Source organism: Lonchura striata, chromosome 5, assembly GCF_046129695.1.
Source record: "Lonchura striata isolate bLonStr1 chromosome 5, bLonStr1.mat, whole genome shotgun sequence".
NCBI lineage: Eukaryota > Metazoa > Chordata > Aves > Passeriformes > Estrildidae > Lonchura > Lonchura striata.
In genome coordinates, this window is record NC_134607.1 from 42,199,997 (window position 1) to 42,218,076 (window position 18,080).

Sequence of the window (18,080 nt, forward strand, 5' to 3'; positions counted from 1 at the left end):
ATAGCATTAAAAAACCTAACATTTTTCAGATTAAGCCCTGACTAGTTAAATAAATATATTTTATAATGTGATTCCACTAACAAAGGACACCATTGCAACTCAAGAGCATGGGAATGGAAAGGATTTTGCATTGCTTTTCAGTCTTCCATATGTTGAAACCATTTTACACCCTTTGGTTTGTTCTTTGTTATTTTTATTTCTCATTAGAACTCATCTTCTAGTCTTTTACTGCTGTAGTATAGGGGAGTTTGGGGTTTTTTGGGTCATGTAAATACATTGTTCCTGAAATGTTTTACATTTTAAAGCAAGATTATAAGTTTTAGCTATGCCAAACCATATAATTCTCATTTTCTATTCCTTTCTATAAGACACTCTTTTTACTACTTTTTGAAGCCTTCTATGATTTACTTCTGAGATTTAAATGTTTATTGAAGTAGAACTTAAGATGTGGCTGAGATCTATTTACGAGACTTATGTAATACTTTATTTTACTGACAAGTCAAAGGAGAGTTTGTGAAGAAAAGTTATCTCTTATTGGATGAGATACCTGTATTTACTGAATTATATATGCCCAGGTATCTTGAAAGTTGATTTACTTCAATAAAGTAATAAAATTTAATTTCCTTAACCTATTTGAACTATACACGATTTTTCATACAGCATGACTCTTGCATAGTCCTATAATGGAGAGTTTTCTGTAGGAGTTCCTTGTACTGATGAAGGTGTTAGAGCAAAAAGTTGAGAAATATATATTAAGCTAATGTATTTTCTTTTGATAAAGGCTATATGTGTGGGCTCAGAAGGTATGCAGATAATGTACCCTGCAATCTTTGATCAACTACTGGCCTTTGTAGAATTTTCCTGCAAGCCTCCACAGTATGGACAGCTGGAAACAAAGCACATTGCAAATGCAAAGTATAATCAGGTAATTAATTAGAAATCTCACTCATTTCACTTGGCTGGAATTCAGCTTCAGATATAGCATGTCCAGCAAGATGCATTTGTTCAATCTGTAAAAACTGCATGTTGTGTAATAAGTTTTTTTTACATGCTTTTATCTTTTTTTACTCTCTTTGCATTTTTCTTTACTTTTATACTTTGTATTCCTTCATGTAGGAAAGGTCTGGCTTGGACACCAGACAAATGTGTCTGAGTTTGTACAATAATTAATCTAAAATAATTTGTCCTACAAGAGATACTAAATTTAACAAAAAGACATGATATCTTTGATTGGAGAAAATTCCCTCAAGCTGCAGATTTTTGACTTGCACATGCTGTAAAGAAATGGAACGTGTTCAATATTTCTTATCTGTGTACACTGCTGTTCACTAAGCATGAGCATCTGATTCAGTGTAATCGAAGAGGTAACTATTATGTATGTATTAATTCTTCTTATTCTGTTTGTCCTGCAACACAATGGAATCACACTAGATACAACTATTTGCACCGGTGAGTTAAATTTCCTTAAAGATTGTCCTAATGTAGTTGTCTTGCTTAGGCTGCAACATTTCTCCTACTTAAATGTACTTTACTTCAGTGTAGAGTACATTTTCATAGCCAGACTATGTTGTATTTGCGGTTTTGTGGCTTGGACCATATTTTTAGCAAACCTTGCATGCATTAAACTGAGAGTTCAGTGCAAAACAAACACTTTCTGTTCCTTAATTAATATATTTTCATGTATCATTTAGTAATTTGCTAATTCCTTTTCCTAGGCAGAATGGGTGGCATTGAATTACGTACCATTTGCAGAGAGATCATTGGAAGTTGTGGTGGACTTATACCAAAAGACAGCTTGCCACAAAGCTGTGGTAACAGAGAAGGTTCTTCAGAACATTATTAAGGTAAAAGTTTAACCTGCATGCGCTCTGAATTTAATGAGCTTATATTGAAAATCATGAGTTTTATTTTCAGTTAGTGTCAGCAAATGCTTCCTAGGAAGCTTCAAGCTGTACTAAATAGATTGATATTTTATGAAGAGGAGCAGCAGGGAATCATTTCTTTGGAAGATGGAAGGCCATTTATTAATCTATTTGTATTGTTCTTAGCTGGGTAGTGTCAGCATCAGTATCTCAGTGTTATGATAAAAATTAACAAATGTGTTAGGCCACAAAATATTAAACTTTGAAAGTGTTATACACCTGAGTGTGGTAAATAGGCCCCTTAGTACATATGGCATTGAAGGCCAAAGCCCAGTTTTTGTAGACTGGTATAAACACTTTTCCAGAAGTCTGGAAAATAAGAATGTGTCTGACCTGGCTTGTTTGCAATGACTTGACTGACATCAGGATTTTTCTGTATAGAAATTTAGAAACTTGAATGTGTTTAAAACAGGTGATATTACTTGAAATCTGTTGCGAATGAAATATTTGTATTTCAGAGTTAATGGAGTTGTTTTCCACTTGGCTGTTTTAATGGGGTTGGTGAAACTGATAGAAATACCACTTTTTTGTAACATTTGCAGTTGATAACAACATGATCTACTGTGATATATGAAAATGCTTTAAAATTTATTTTTCATGTCTCTAAATCTTTTGCTGATTAAGAGAGGAATTAGATTTGACACATATGACCAAAAGCAGCAGAAAAAATAAAGTTCTGTTTATTTCTAGGTTAGATTCTAGCTGTCACAATTTTTTGCTATAGGGAATTAATTATAATTGACCCCCTTGTGAGAGTCAGAGTGAGTCTTTCTTCCTTTTGTTTTCCTTAAATCAGAGACTGCACTAAAGGCATGGGGGTCATACATACAGTACCTGAATTTAGTCACTATGTATTTGAAATGTCAAACAAATAATTGGTTTTCCAAGATAACTTACTATCAGGTGCTAAAGTTTGACTAACAATACCAAAAAGAATGCATAGAAGTGTAAATAGTTCACATATCTAATGTTTTAAAATTTATTCATGACTTTGTATTATAGATACTGAAGATGGCTTTCTATCTAAAAGGCTTAAAATTTGCTGTGCTTTCATCTGCTTTACATTTGAGTTGTATTGTAGCCTTTATCTTAGAATTTCACTAACTGTCCTTTCAAATTTCATGTGGTTTAACAGTCAATAATGACCAGATTTCTTCCAGTGTTTATGTTCCAGTGTTTAAAGTTCAGCTTTAGTAGGAAAAGTTTAAATGCAATGAAGGCTTTTTTTCTTTACTGCAGAAGCACTTGGGATGGCTTTATAGGGTCTGAATTCTCCAGAATACACTTGTGATAACAGATTGCCTGCAGTCTCTCATGTGTTAGGAAAGGCCATTTGTCAGACTTAGCAGAAATGGTGGATGGCAATACAGAAAAGAAAATTAGTGTGTAATTTCATAGTGTAAATGATAATGGACCAGTTATGACTTCTAACCTTGTATTTGGCTACAGACCTGTGCTTTAGCCAGCTGGTATATGATAAATCATCTTCAGAATTGCATTTGTAAAGGGCCCTCTCATATACTAGCAGAAAAGGTAGGGATGTGTGCTGCCATCTATAACAGTGTCCTCCGAGCTCTTGTGTAGAATCTTGCTGTAAGCTTAGATTTGTCTGAGCAACTATCAATTTTATTTTGACTTTCATTTTGCAGACACTTAGAATACCTCTTAGTCTGAAGTACTCGTGTCCTTCTGAAAGTACATGGAAGCTAGCTGTGTCCTCTCTTCTCAAAGTTCTTTCCATTGGACTACCTGTTGCAAGGCAGCATGCATCTTCCGGAAAATTTGACAGTATGTGGCCAGAGCTAGCAAATACTTTTGAAGACTTTTTATTCACTAAAAGGTAAACACAAGTTTCCTTTTTTTGTTTTTTTTTTTTAATGAAAAAAATTCATTAGCAATTTGTTCACTATATGTTTCAGTAGAGCTATTTGATATATGAAAATAGAGAAAAGGTAACCAATCTGTCTACTTCAAAAAGCTATACTTGAGAAAGTAGTACAAAAAGCTTCAATCAAAGGGAGAAGTGTAAGACCAAGAAAGAGCTCAGCTGAACTCTCAATATGGTATAATCTTTCTGAACAGGACGGGGGCTCTGTATGGACTCCCGAGGATGTTTACTCTAGATTTGATAAAGAGTTGCTGATATGTACACAATTTGTTCCTTTCTTCACTTTGAACAGAGTTGCAACAGTATTTTTTTCTAATTAACAGCATTAACTATATGTATTTGTCCTAGCTCTATCTTGAAATACTACACTTAATGTGAATTTTTAAAAATTATTTAGTACACTGCTTTTCACATAGAAGCCCATAGTTATGTTGTATTTGTTTCTACCTAAGTTAAATTTACTGCACCTTAATAATTAGCCACATTTTATTTATGATAGTTTTTGAGAAGTGTAGCTGAACAGTCATATTTATTACTATAAAGATGAACAGATTCCTCTCAAGAATGGAACACATTCTCAATCTACAGTGGGCAGGCTGAGAAAGTCCAGAAGTGAAAAATAGTAATGCTCAGAGACAGTTTAATCATAGAATCATAGAATGGTTTGAGTTGGAAAGGGTCTTCAAGATCATCTAGTTCCAAACAGCCTGCCATAGGCAACAACAGCCTCCACTAGACCTGGTTGCTCAGATCCCCATCCAGCCTGGCCTTGAATCTATTCATTTGTTCAAACAAAAGACTATAACATTAGCAAAACATTGTAAATTTTCAGAATATAATAAAAGCTTGCTTCAGAGAAGAATTTTTTGTCCCTTGGCAATGGATGAAAACTTGCTTCAGTACAGCAAAGACTTTCAAGGTTAGACACTAAGGGTACTCTAAGGAAGATTAGGTATTTTAGATAATTTCTTAGCAGTGGTATGGAATTTCTACCTTCTGTAAGCATCTGGGGCAAGCATCTTTTAGGAGTAGTTTAAGTATATCTAATAGTGTTTTAGAATAAAGAACAGGTTGGAACCTGAAAAATATAATTCCCTGATTTTCAGTAACAAATATATCTTTCTTTTTAACAGAAAACAGTAAGATTCTTCAGTGCCTTAAACTAATATGCTGTGTGTTTAGTTTTGAAACACACAAAAGTCAGCAACCAAACATAGCTGTATTTACAAATGATGGATAAATAGCAGCTTGCCCAAAACAAACAAGCATACAAAAAAAATACCAATGATAATTTATTTTAGAGACACATCTGTTAGTGACAATATGTAATAATGAATGGGTTTGGAATATCATCAGTAGGATTACATGACAATCAGGTGAAAAACCTTCCTATTGTTTTTGCATCTACTTGAAAGAAAATTCTATTAAGTAGGAGGACCTATAGAATAGAAAAGGTCATCCATGATGGCATAAAAGACACTCCAATCTTCCCAGGTTTTATTTTATGCTTCACTGTTTCTTTACTGTAAAGTAATCTTTGCAGTATCTTGCTTGGTTTTCTTTTCAGCTGCATTTAGTATTCTTGCTTCCGTTCTGACACAGGCAGTCCACACCAGTTAACACCCTGTAATCTATATCCTTGTTGGGTGTACAGAATTCAAATGAAGGTTTTTCAGGTTATTGTAGAAGAATGTATGTTCACTTAAAAGTTGCTTTGGAAGTGCATATTACTATTTGTTGTAATTTAATTATTCCTAAATATTTGCAAAGCAAATTAAACATTTCAGTTTTGCATGTTCTTAGCTGAACAAGACTAAAATTTCTTGGTATTAAGTGTTCATAAATTCAGGGAAGAAAAATTATCCCAGCTCTTTAGTGTAATTCAGGATAATCCACTATCATCTGCATGACTTTCTGGCTAAATCTGTTTGTCTATAACAAATATGTTTAATTTATAGTGAGTGATTTATACTTTACTTGAGTTTTATTTCAAAAGTAGAAATTTCATCTTAATGTGTTGCTTGCTAGAAGCTATTACTTAGGTTAATTCTAATGCCTTTTTTCATTTGTCATGTACAGGCAAATATTCTCTGGAGGTAAAAGAAAAATAGTATATTTATGATGCTTTACAATGTCTGTCTTGACTTAAATCTGGTTTTGCCTCTTTAGCAACCAGAGTGTACACTATAATTTAACGTACAAAATGTGTTTTAGAGAAATTTTTTTCATCACAATTAAAGATGTCCTTAGAAAAGTGTAGGAAACTTTTTTTCACTTAGACAGTTCAAAGTTTAAATTAAAGCACTAAAATTAGGCCAGTATATTGTAGAACCACATGGCTACAGCAAGATCATTTGACCTGTTAGTATAATTAATAGCCACTAGCATTATGCTTTCCAGGTTTGTTGTGAGTAGATAAATTTTGCATATTAGTTGTATTTTGTGTGGCCACAGAATATCTGCAGATTTTTTGGGTTTTTTTTTTACTTCCCTAATGCTCATCTTTCTCTAAATAGCAGTTTGCCTTCCAAGTGTATGGTTCTTCTACATACAGTTAGAGCCTTGTCCCTTGGTATCTTTAGGATAGATAGTTAGTTTTTGTTCTTCCTATTAGCCTGAGCCTTGTGTTCCTAAAAACCATTAAAGCTGAAAAGGGAATACATCTTCCTCATACCACTAGTCAGGACAATTAGTAATAGCAGTCATTTCTCCTTTTCTTCATCCTCTTCATTCTCCTCCTCCTCCCCATATTGCTACTGAAGCGTATCTCTCTCGCTGTGGTGTAAGGAGAGCTCTAGAGATAGCTGTGGAAGTTCCCCACATTGAGGTAATCCTCTTCTTATTTCCTTTGCTAAAATCTTTCTGCACTTTGTGCAAGATGCTGTGAGACTACCCTTGGCAAGTAGGGCAACTTGTCCTTTTTGGTTTGAAATTTGCTAAATTTTATCTTCTAGTGGTTTATAATTGCAGTTTACTTAGCCTCTTAAATGTGTAGTTGTTCTGCTTGTAAGGAAACTGAATCCAGAATTTTCAAATTTAGTATGTTCTTTAATTTTTTTTTGTAATTCTAATAGAAAACATATGCTAGTTATAGTGGTGCCTTATTCCAGGGTAATTTGAGAGAATCTATTCAGTCTTTTTGAAAGTAACAACTAAAATTTATTGCTGTGTTGACATGCATGTCATCCTTCAGGTTGCAGGGGAAGGCAGTGAGAATGTACTTTCCAGCTATCCATCCTTTATTTAAGAACAGCCAGGTTGTATAGAACTGGTTTTGGTGTGTTTCCTGATTTATTTGTATTAACAACAAGTTATGTTTTTTAAAACTTCTGGTACTACTTGGATTTTTGTCCATAACACCAAATCGATTAACCAAGCCATAGGTGAGAAGAGGAGAGTGCTTTTAGTTAGATTTGTGACTTGTAAACTTGAATTGGTTTTAGTAACTCTGTCCAAGTTGCTTTACTGCAGCTGTGAGTCAGGTCATCTCTGGTGGCTTTCCAACTTGCAAATGTGTCACACAGCACAGGGAGGTTATTAAGTTAGGTGCAGGAGTGTACAAATCTGACTAAGGCCAGCATGGATTGAAAAGGTTCTGAAGCACAAAGAATTTATGAAATGCAGTTCAGCTGACTGCCCAAGAGGCTGAGAGTGAGCCAGAGTAACTCCATTACCACATTATCTGGATTTTTAGCATTCTCTAACATGCCACCCCTTGTGACAGGAATAGTTAGATATATACACTTAAACCTGAATATGGTTAGAACTGAAAATCCACTTTCTTATGCTGGCATTCTGTAGTTTTTCCTAAGCTCTTTGTTTCAATGAAACTGGAATGGTATGTCACAAAACACCCTTCTTTTTCTACTTTCAGTCTTGATACATTTTCATACTCCTCACTTTCCACTATTAAATGTTCTAGATGTTCTGTGCTATTGTCTGTCCAGGCAAATGGTTGCGTTTTCTATGTCCTCTTCAAACCTTTGTTCTCCAAGCCTGACTTAGCACTGCTGGGATGGTTCTAAATATGAAACAGCTGCATCTCTGAAAGACTCACCAAAAGCCTTAATGCAGTCAGTCTTCCTAACAACACTGCATAACAGATTTGATTAGGTTTTTTTCCTTCAGCTTTCATTAAAATTTGCCAGTGCACATTGCCTTATTTTTGTATGCATGTTCTCCAGGTTTCTACCTGGCTGAGCATTGGGTAGAAAAATGAAATTATCTCACATTATTTCTAATTTATGAGATTATTTCACATTATTTCACATTATTTCTAAATTTTTAACCAATATTTCAAACATTTTTCTAATCTAACTCGTAACTCTTCTAGTCACCGTGATTCTAGAAATCATATGTGTAGATAGCCTAATATTGTTTCTGGCATTGAAACTGAGTTGGCATTGATTAGAGAAGAGGTCACTGTAGTTTGAACCCTTAAATTAAAGCTCTGTGAATAGCTGTATTTAAAATAGTGAACCTCCTCGCCCCAGCATGGTCCCACCTCTGTCTTTTGGATAGGAACAGAATTTCAAGCCAGCTATGGGGGTAAATGAGAAGGGATACTCACTGATGTTTAAAAAGTACAAAGCACAGCAGAAATTGTCTCTGCAGCTTTGTACAATAAGAAATTTCAAGTATAGCCAGGAGAGCCCAGGTAAATGAAAAAGGAAAGTGTTACTGTCATAAGGCATTAGCAACTTCCAAGACAGAAGTTTCAGCTTTTAAAAATTTTCTTTTAGAGCAAACGATGGCTGAGAACTCAATAATCTTGATTTTTGTCATAAATCAAGGCAACATTTAAAATTAATACATTTCATATAACTTATTTTACACAAAATTGTCTTCAGTAAGAAGCTGATAGGTTTATTATTTCATATTGTTCTTCTTTCCCAGAGGCTTTCATAGAAGCATGTCAAGCCATTATATATAATAAAATTCACCAAATATGTGTGTGTGTGTGCATATATATATATATAATTTATTAGAGAGAAGTCTATGCTCACATGAGGGAATTAAATCAATACTTTCTCAGAAGATGTTTCTGAGCAGAGTGCTGTGCATAGCAGGACTCTGGGTGCTTGTTAGGTCTTGGCTCTGGAGCCCTCCCTGTTCAGTGGGCAGGGGCTGGGAGCTCTGTACTGAGGTAAGTTGCTGCATCACACTCTTACCTTTCATGGCTCCTGACCCTCTGGTACGGTTTGGATATGTTGTGCCAGAACAGCAAAGCATTTGGCCCCTAGATAGATGTATCCACATAGACAAAAATCTATTTACTTGGGAATAATTTGCTACATGAATAAATATGTACCATAATTTGTACTAGGTAAGGGAGATCAGATATGGATGACTGGGCAGAAAAGCCTGAACACCTCAGCTCAGAAAGTGAGTCCTAAATTAGGAGCTGCCAGATTGAAATCTTCCCATGTATTTCAACATGACCTGCATTTCTGTGCATCATAGTAGCTTAAATTACTGTTGAAACATTTTGCATACTTATAAACTGTGTGTTAGAAAAGGTACTGACTGAACAGCTACTTAATATTTTATTTTATTCTGTGTTTTCAACGTAAAATTCCAAACTTCTTGACTCCCTAATACACAGCCCAGTAATAAATACAATAATTTAATATTTTGTTCTTTGGTTGTTTTTTTTTAAGTCATACATGTAACACATGTCCATTTCATAGGTAAAGTGATCTAGACATTTTCTGCATAAAGTCTCTTTGAGGAGCAGAGATATATTAATTTTTCAAGCAGAAACATTGGTACATACAGAATACATTCCTAACTGTCAAAACTGATAATCAGCTGTAGGTGTGAAGACTGATCTTCAGTGTGTTATGCTAAGTATTCAGAAGATGGGGAGAAAAAAGCCTATCTCAGAAAAATCTTTGTCAGCAATGTATAGGAGCATTGGAAGAAAAAAATCACTCAAAACATCTGTCAGCTAAACAAATCAGATTTGAATGAGATTTCAAAACATTCAAGGTTCTTAAACTTTCATTTAAATTGGCAATGGGACAGAGGAGGCAGGCCAGATGAGTACCCTTCTGAGGACAAGACTGACACAGGTCTGCAGTCTTACCCTGGGCAGCGGCCTTGCCTGTGAGCACGTGCTTAGCTCTGAACTACTTACCACGGGGTCTGTTGAATCACTTCTGGACATTTCATTTGAAAACAAAGTCATATATATATCTAATGGAAGAACTTCAAAAAGTTCTACATTTCTTCAAAACTATTGTTTATAAAAGGGGTTTTTCTTTTAATAAAATTCATTAAGAATGAGAACAAATACATCATTTCAGTTAGCAGGGGAAAAAAGGACATGGTAATAATCCCATTAATGAAAGAAGTTTCATTAATGTAGAAGAAAATGTAAAATTAAAAAAAAAATTAAGATGTACCATTGAACTCAAAAGTATTTTTCTGGCATAGTGAGTGAAAAGACTAGGTTGCTCAAAGCTCCCATCCAACCTGACCTTTTGATCATTAATCATTACCATATAATAGTACCAACTTGATGCATGTAATAACTGTAAATATAATATACTTTCCCATACTTATCTTTTTACACGTGTTATAAATTTAAAATATAACGCAGTATGTTTATTTTTAGTACACCTCCTGATAATCTCTCAATTCAAGAATTTCAGAAGAATGAGAGTATTGATGTTGAGGTAAGGAGCCTAAAACAAATAATACTGTTAAAATTAACAAGTTAGTGAAATTCACAAGTTGCATTTTGTTCTGAAATAATTTATTTAAAAGTTACCCCTTCATTACTTTTTCTGTGATACTGTTTTCATTTTTGAAAATAAGACAGGAAATTCATAGGTCCAGAGTTCAGCTGCTTCAGAGTGATGCAAAAAGTAGGAAGTGAGATGCCAAAAACTACTTCTTGTCATCTCAACTTCAAAACAGTATAGACTGGCTAAACCATAATATGTTTCTACCTCTAACTCATTATGTATCCTTATTTATTATGTTATTGCTGAACATTTACACTGATAATTGTAGACCAGAGAGAAAGCTGACAATTAAACCTGAAATTAGTGCTTTCTGTGTTGAGGGGGCAGTCAGCAAAAAGACATTTTTTCTTAGACATTGTTGCCCTTAAGATATGTTCTCTATACTGAGAAGCTTTGGCATCAATGAAGAAACTGTGTGTAGTTCGTGCAGCACAGAGATGGCTGTATGGTTGGTTGCATAAGGCTGAAGAAAATTAGGAGAAGATGATACCTGAAGTAAGGAGGGACTTCTTTCACTCCAGGACAAAAAAATGTGGCAGAACAGTTATTAAGGGTACAAAGCAAAAGGAGTTGCAGAGAAGACATGGTAGTATCTGTGGTTTCATCCCATCATCTTTCCAGAGGGGTAGCTGGGACACAAAAATATCTGAATGAAAAGTGAGTGGTTCTGTCTGCAGTGAGCAGAACTCTCAAATCTAATGCATTAATTTATGGAGATCTAAACTCATTTTGTTCCTGAATGGGAGCATCAAGACAAGGATAGAGAGTTAATTTGTATTGCCTTAATCGCATTTGTATTGCCTATTAATTTGTATTGCCTTAATCACATTTAGATGTTAAATGTTTCTTCATACTAGATTTACAGTTTTAGTATTTAGAAAACCAATATAATATATGTTATTTATTTTAGGTGGTGCAGCTTATCAGCACAGAGATACTGCCATATGCTAATTTTATTCCTAAGGAATTTGTAGGTCAGATAATGACTATGCTCAATAAAGGCTCAATACATTCTCAGTCATCCTCCTTTACAGGTATGGTACTTGAATGACAAAAATTAGTGTTTAAATCAACTAGAAAAAAATTAAAAATGTTGAGTACTTATTATGATATAGACTTGAAGTTCCATGGCACCTATTCAGTAGAGACTGTTTGATATCAAACTTTTTTATAAATTGTATTTTGTATTTTTTGCCAAGCTTTCCTTGCAATTTTTTGAAAATTACTTCCTTACTGCTTGGACAGTGTCATATATAATATTGTACTTGTGTTACTTTCTACATATATCAATTTCCTTTGTGCCAGTTCTAATAGTAATTTCAGACAATTGTAAGACGGAAATCCTGTTCTTAAAACCTGAATGACCTTAGTGTAACTATGGCTAGGTATAGCCATATACCTTCTCTGTCTTTAATAAAAAACATTTGTAGGGGTTTTTGGAAAGATTTAAAAAATACTTAAATTGTACAGTACCAAATATGAGTATTTATGATGTAGGATTGTTTGCTGGTTTTAGATTATTTAATGTATTTTATAATTAAAGCAATGTCAGCTATATGACATGTTACAGACAATGTGTCATAATTCATATCTTATGTTCAAAACTATTGTGATTTTTGCAGTCATTTTTTCTTAGAATGTGTTCTTAATATTTATTCTTATTACTGTTAATATTTTTTAATACTAGAGGAGTGATAACTTTTTCTCAGCATATAATAAACTGATTGAAATGCAGCATCATGCACACTGAAAAATTGAAATGCATCATTTTACTTTGACAGAAGCCGAAATAGATATTCGAATGAGGGAAGAGTTTTCTAAGGTGTGTTTTGAAACACTGCTCCAGTTTTCATTCAGTAATAAAGTTACAACTCCTCAAGAAGGCTACATCTCCAGAATGGCACTTTCTGTGCTCTTGAAAAGGTCACAGGATGTATTGCATCGCTACATAGAAGATGAGAGATTGAGTGGCAAATGTCCTCTTCCACGGTATGTGCATTGTTTTTAGAAAATAAGGGTATTACCAGGACTTTATGAGAAGAAGTTTGCATTCAAAATATCATTTAGTCATGAAAAAAATGAGGGGGGTGTGACAGAATGAAACTTAAAAGGCAGGGAAATGTTTACAGGGAAGATATTTCAAAGAAAGTGCTGGTACTCAGTTTTTTTTAGAAAAACCTTTAAGTAACAATGGTCATATTCTGCGGTGTTACAACTGTTTTCAGTTACTGAAAACAATATTTCTGCTATCTCCAGCACTATATTTCTGAAATCTGATTTCCTTTTATTCCCAGTAGAGCTGTGTGTTGTTTCTAAATTGAGAGATGAGTAGAATCGCCTCAAAAATAAAACATCCAAACAGCAATATTGTGAATCATTACTCAAATAATTGTTCTTGAAGTGGAAAACTTAGATCAAAAAATGAAGAAATTCTTTAAAATGGGAACTTACTTGAAATTCACTTAGCTTTTGAAGGTTTTGATCATTAATGTGGAAATTTATTATCTTTATGTTAGCCTTATCACGTACTTTGATATGTGTGTTTCAGATTGAGATTTGTATGGTGTTACTGTTTCCAGTATCAAAGTTAAAGTTGTCCTAGATGAGACAACAGCAATGATAGTGGGAAACTTTCTATAAAACTTACATTCTTGAAACAAAAATGAGAAGTTGACTGTTTGCGTTTTTTCATCCGTAGGCAGCAAGTAACAGAAATCATATTTGTTTTAAAAGCTGTCAGTACTCTCATAGATTCACTTAAAAAGACTCAACCTGAAAATGGTAAGTTATTGTTAAATAACATTGTTCAAAAGAAGGTAACATTATATCTGCCCCAAAGATGTATTTATTATTTTCTTTAGTAGTTTTCACAGAAATTTGAAAGAAAAGTGTACTCTGTAAGAGTCACTATTCTGTAATTCTTCGTATATGTAGGTGAGAGGTAGCTGGCAAGAAACCCCACAAAACCTTTCCAGTATGACTAAAAGTATAAGGACCTAAGATATATTTAATAAAAGAGAAATCTTCAATTTATGGTGTCCTTTATTAGATAAAGCTTAGTGTCTTCAGAAAACAAAGGAAAAAAAAAACACATGTTCTATAAAATATTAATGGAATTCTTAAATATATGAAGCCTGGCTAGATCCTTTTTTCCTTCTCATGATACCTTTTTAGGTTGCTATGGTTCGTGTTCACACAGGTGCATTCTGCAGTTAAAGGGGTGTACAAGTTAAATGCATGGACAGACTGGTAGATATTTACACTTGTGGTCTTGCTTTCCCTCTCTTCCTGCACTATTACTTTCTGTCCTCTAGACTGAGCTTCTTTCATTGATGACTGAGTAAATGGTTGATAGGTTTATTTAAAGGGCTGAATCAAATGAAAGAACTCAACTTCATTTAAAATCACCTATCCTGTTCCTCCTGTAAGCTGCACCTCTGGTATACATGGAGAGTTCTTGGAAGGAAACTTGGTTAAGTCCACTGCATTGGACTCTGAAATTTGGACAGAATTGTGTATACGACACCTCCCTCTACCTCCCTGCATTTCATATTAGGAGGAATAGGAAAAAAAAAAAAACCTTTTTAATCTTGAAACAAAAAAAACAGCCTTTCCAGGAAAACACAGGTGGGTTTCTGGAAAGAGGCAGTGCCTCATTTGCATCATTGCTGAGCAGCCAGGGTTATGATAATGTGGTTTCCAAGTTCCATGGCAAAGTGTGCAGGCAGAGCTCTATGCCAGGATGCATAAAGCCTTTTGGCTAACCCTGAAGCTAACTGAAGTGCTACTCTGGTGGGTCTTCCTCTTAGAGGAGTAGAGAAGCCGACTCAGCTGGACTGTTCCCCACATCCCTCTTCCTGCAATGAGAGACATTCTTCCCCTGGTCCCTATGCAGCAGTGCTTGCCAAACCTCCCACACACTTTCTTAGAAAGAGAAGTACTGGACAAATTACAGAATCATTTCACTCCCACTTCTTCTACCTTTTAATAATTTTATTTATTTAAGATAATTGTTAAAGTTGTCTGAAGCCAGGGGTTTGTTCTCTTTTGAAAACAGAGCTAAAACAGAAGTAAGCAAGGAAGTGACATTATAATAAGAATCATGCTACAATGTTTAGTTTTACTTGTTGGACTAACAAAACTCTACCATGGATATTTTTTGTCTTTGGTCTTTTTACCTTTGCTTTCTATAGCTCTTGTAATCTGTAATTATCCGAAATCAGTAGAAAGTCTCATTGCTGACAATTTTCCAAAAGTGAAATGTGCATCCAGTTCATTTTTCTGTCAATAGCTGAGAAAAGCAGGCAGAAAACATATGTATTGCAGATGGAAGTATTATCTTAAATTTGTCAGTTCTGCATTCCAAAGACACAGTGAATGACTCATATGTAGAAACACAGGTGTGTAGCACCACTTTAAGGATATTATCCTACATGGCCTCTGGCTGCAGCTGAAAAAACAAATTATTCTCCTGCAGAAATCCTGGCCCATATCTGAGTGCCCTGCGTGGATGCCATAGTGTCTGTATAGCACTAAGTACCTGTGTTTAGGCACACTGAATTTGCCATTACTTAGAGGTATTGGAAAAAAATCTGTTGTCAGTGTTTGGAGAGTGGTAAGTGATTCAGTCTGTTCTTTTCTTCCCTGCAGTTGATTCTAGCACATGGGCACAAGTTATTGCCTTGTACCCGACTTTAGTAGAATGTATCACCTGCTCATCCTCAGAAGTGTGCTCTGCTTTGAAGGAGGCACTGGTTCCCTTTAAGGACTTCATGCATCCACCAGCAGCCAAGGTACAGAATGGAGAGTCTTGACCCCATAAAACTTCTTTTTTATTCTTGAAAGGATTATCCAAAAATGTTTGCTCCTGGGTGAAGTTTCTCTGAGGAAATCTCTTGTGACTAGTACTTTGGCAACCAATGATGACTGCCTCTTAACTGTACTAACAAGAGCTCAGTAAGTCGTGAATACAGGCTTTATCTCAAAGGTTCCAGAGTGAGTAGCAGTGCAGACCTTTAATAAATATAATTGACTAGTTGGAATCATTTATAATCTAATGTACTTGCTACAGTATCTTGAAGTGGTGATTGAAAAGTGGGCTTATGTACAGCTTGTTGTGTATGTGTTAATGATGTAATTAAAAATATTTCAATTCAGTCAGATTTATTAGGCTGGTGTTTTGCACCCTTTTTTGAAGTATGAATTGTACTAAAATTTTATGCAAGATGGTACTGTAACATTCCATATATCTGTAACCAGCCTTTGTAAACAAAGGGAACTGATATACTTGTGTGTATAATAAATGGTACAGTTATGTATAAAATAGTTGCATTTATTATTTAAATTCTTTTAAAAATATTGATAATGTCAAATGCTTGAAAATGTATTTATTATGAATAAGTTGTATGCTTGCATTTTTACTTACAGTTTGCCTTTTAAATTGCCAGATATGCTCATTCATATCTGATCATGTTAGTTTTTGCTCAATTGAATGTATCTTCTTTGTGGCCATTGGACATCTGCAAAGGGTCATATAATGAAAGATTGAAGCAAGCAGTCACAGTCTGCTGATCTCAAACTTCAAAGCAGTTGACCTGAATAGGTTTGAATATGCACAAATCCACTGTAGCACTTCAACACTACCATACCTCACTTCATAATAAATTTGTTTCATGATTTTTGTTCTACTTAACTCTATCCATTTTTGCAGTTGCAGCCTTGCTTTAAAAAGAAAACAAACATATTTGAGGGTTGTTAGCCTTTTTTTGACCTTCTTGGCAAGTATCACAGTCTTTGAATCATGACCCAGGAAAGGCAAGTTCAAATATCTAAAATACTTGGCTGTAATATTTTGTTCAATAATTTTAAGCGTTTTGTTTTGTAATGTCTTTTCAACCCAAACAAATTGTTCTAATCATTTAATATCATTTAATTACAAACTGTGTCTGATAAAAACCATGAGAAGTGTATTTCTGAAGATAGATACTCAGTTAGAAATGCAGTAAAATTTGTCATTAAATAAATGTGAATTTGTTTCACCTTAAGATAATACACAATTGAAGCAAACCACTTTTAATAGTATTGTTTTTAAAGTTTGTGATCTAGCATTTAAACTCTTATTTAATGAATTTTGATTTCAGTAATGTTTCACCTGTATTCAAATTTTTAATCTGTGATGTGAAAGCACAAAGGCCAAATGAAAAAAAAAAAAAGGTGCCTTTTTTGGATTTCAGAGCTTACCTTTAGGGTTTTGTTTCTTCAAGTCTTTTGTAGATATTAAAAAATTGTCATGCATAAGAAATGGTATTATATCTGTTTGCTTTGCACTTTCCTTGCCTAAGGAACACTGATTGGTTCAAGTGAATAGGTGTAAAAGCTGTAGAAGCTTCAAGCTGAAGGTGTGCTGAACTGGTCATGGTTACCCCGCATTAATAATGTTCTCCAGGCAGTTCTTTGGACAGCTTGCTCCCACAAGTCTCCAGTTTATGGTCCTTTTTAAAAGCTTTCTGTTTTAAAGTATGGTAAATATTAAAGAGGCTTCAAGACCTTGCACGTTTCTGTGACCACAGTTGCACAGGACATAATTGTCAAACCTGAATAGTTTTAAGAGAATACACAGTTTGCATTAAGGAAACAAATGTTTCTTGTTAATAAAATTTATGTTGAAATACCTTCTCTGGAGGAGCAGTTCCAGTATACTGCAGAACTGGATCTTACATAAAAGTAGCAACATCATCCATACTCTGAAAGTGAAAACCTGACAACTGTTCTCCTAATTAGTGGAAGATAAGTCGAGGTCATTAAAGAAACAATCTGTAGGACAGGAAAGAAGGGAATTAATTTATATTAGAATATATAGGTGTGCAGTCCAAGCTTTGGGTGAATTTGTTTCTAATTAGTTTTGAATGAATTTTTCAGTGATCATTTGTCCATTGAGGCAAATCTTCATCTTTATCTGTAATTCAGAAAGGGATGCAGAAAGTCTTTCTTGACTTCAGAACTTATACTACTTTACACCTATGAATATTAATCTTCAAAAGATTTTGAAATAAACTACCAATGAGCTAACTTACCATCCTTTCCTCTTAATTATAAAATGAATATCTGTGCTGTTTGAGGCATGTTTTGGACATGCAATCTGAGGTTGACCGTATTAAATCTGCTTTTTTGTATTTTGTATAAATAGTTTGAAAACTAAAAACAAAGCTCCTTAGCTTAGAAAATGTTTTCATTGACTGATTTTATCTGTGAACAAAAATTGTTCTCTTTACTGTGCCTTCTTGTCCAACACTCAAATATTTCTTCCAACTTGAAATATCAATTTGTTTTTTCTATTTATACTTTTTGCTAAGCATTCTTAGGGCTTCTTTGAGGCAAGCAGTATTTTGAATGTTTAAATTTCACATTTTTACATGTTTCTAGCAAGGTAAATCTTGTTCCAGAAGCAATTGAATTAATTTAACATTACCTGTTGAGTAGACCCATGTCCAAGTTAAATTCAAGTCTGTAGGGTTGCTC

At 34.3% G+C, this 18,080-nt stretch overlaps 1 protein-coding gene across 5 annotated transcripts in view; it reads left to right on the forward strand.

Annotated features, from left to right (window-relative positions):
• MON2 (MON2 regulator of endosome-to-Golgi trafficking) overlaps positions 1-17,112 on the forward strand; it is a 64,706-nt gene extending 47,594 nt beyond the window's left edge. For 2 of the 5 annotated variants that reach the window (XM_021547424.3, XM_077783492.1), the window contains exons 27-35: positions 782-925; positions 1,432-1,449; positions 1,716-1,844; positions 3,572-3,762; positions 10,415-10,490; positions 11,473-11,596; positions 12,344-12,551; positions 13,261-13,343; positions 15,213-17,112. In XM_021547424.3, the coding sequence (XP_021403099.1) occupies positions 782-925; positions 1,432-1,449; positions 1,716-1,844; positions 3,572-3,762; positions 10,415-10,490; positions 11,473-11,596; positions 12,344-12,551; positions 13,261-13,343; positions 15,213-15,376 (1,137 nt within the window). In that variant the 3' untranslated portion in view covers positions 15,377-17,112. The remainder of the gene's footprint in view (positions 1-781; positions 926-1,431; positions 1,450-1,715; positions 1,845-3,571; positions 3,763-10,414; positions 10,491-11,472; positions 11,597-12,343; positions 12,552-13,260; positions 13,344-15,212) is intronic. The other 3 variants (XM_021547426.3, XM_077783491.1, XM_021547429.3) reach the window with 3 other exon arrangements.
• Positions 17,113-18,080: the final 968 nt, after the last annotated feature.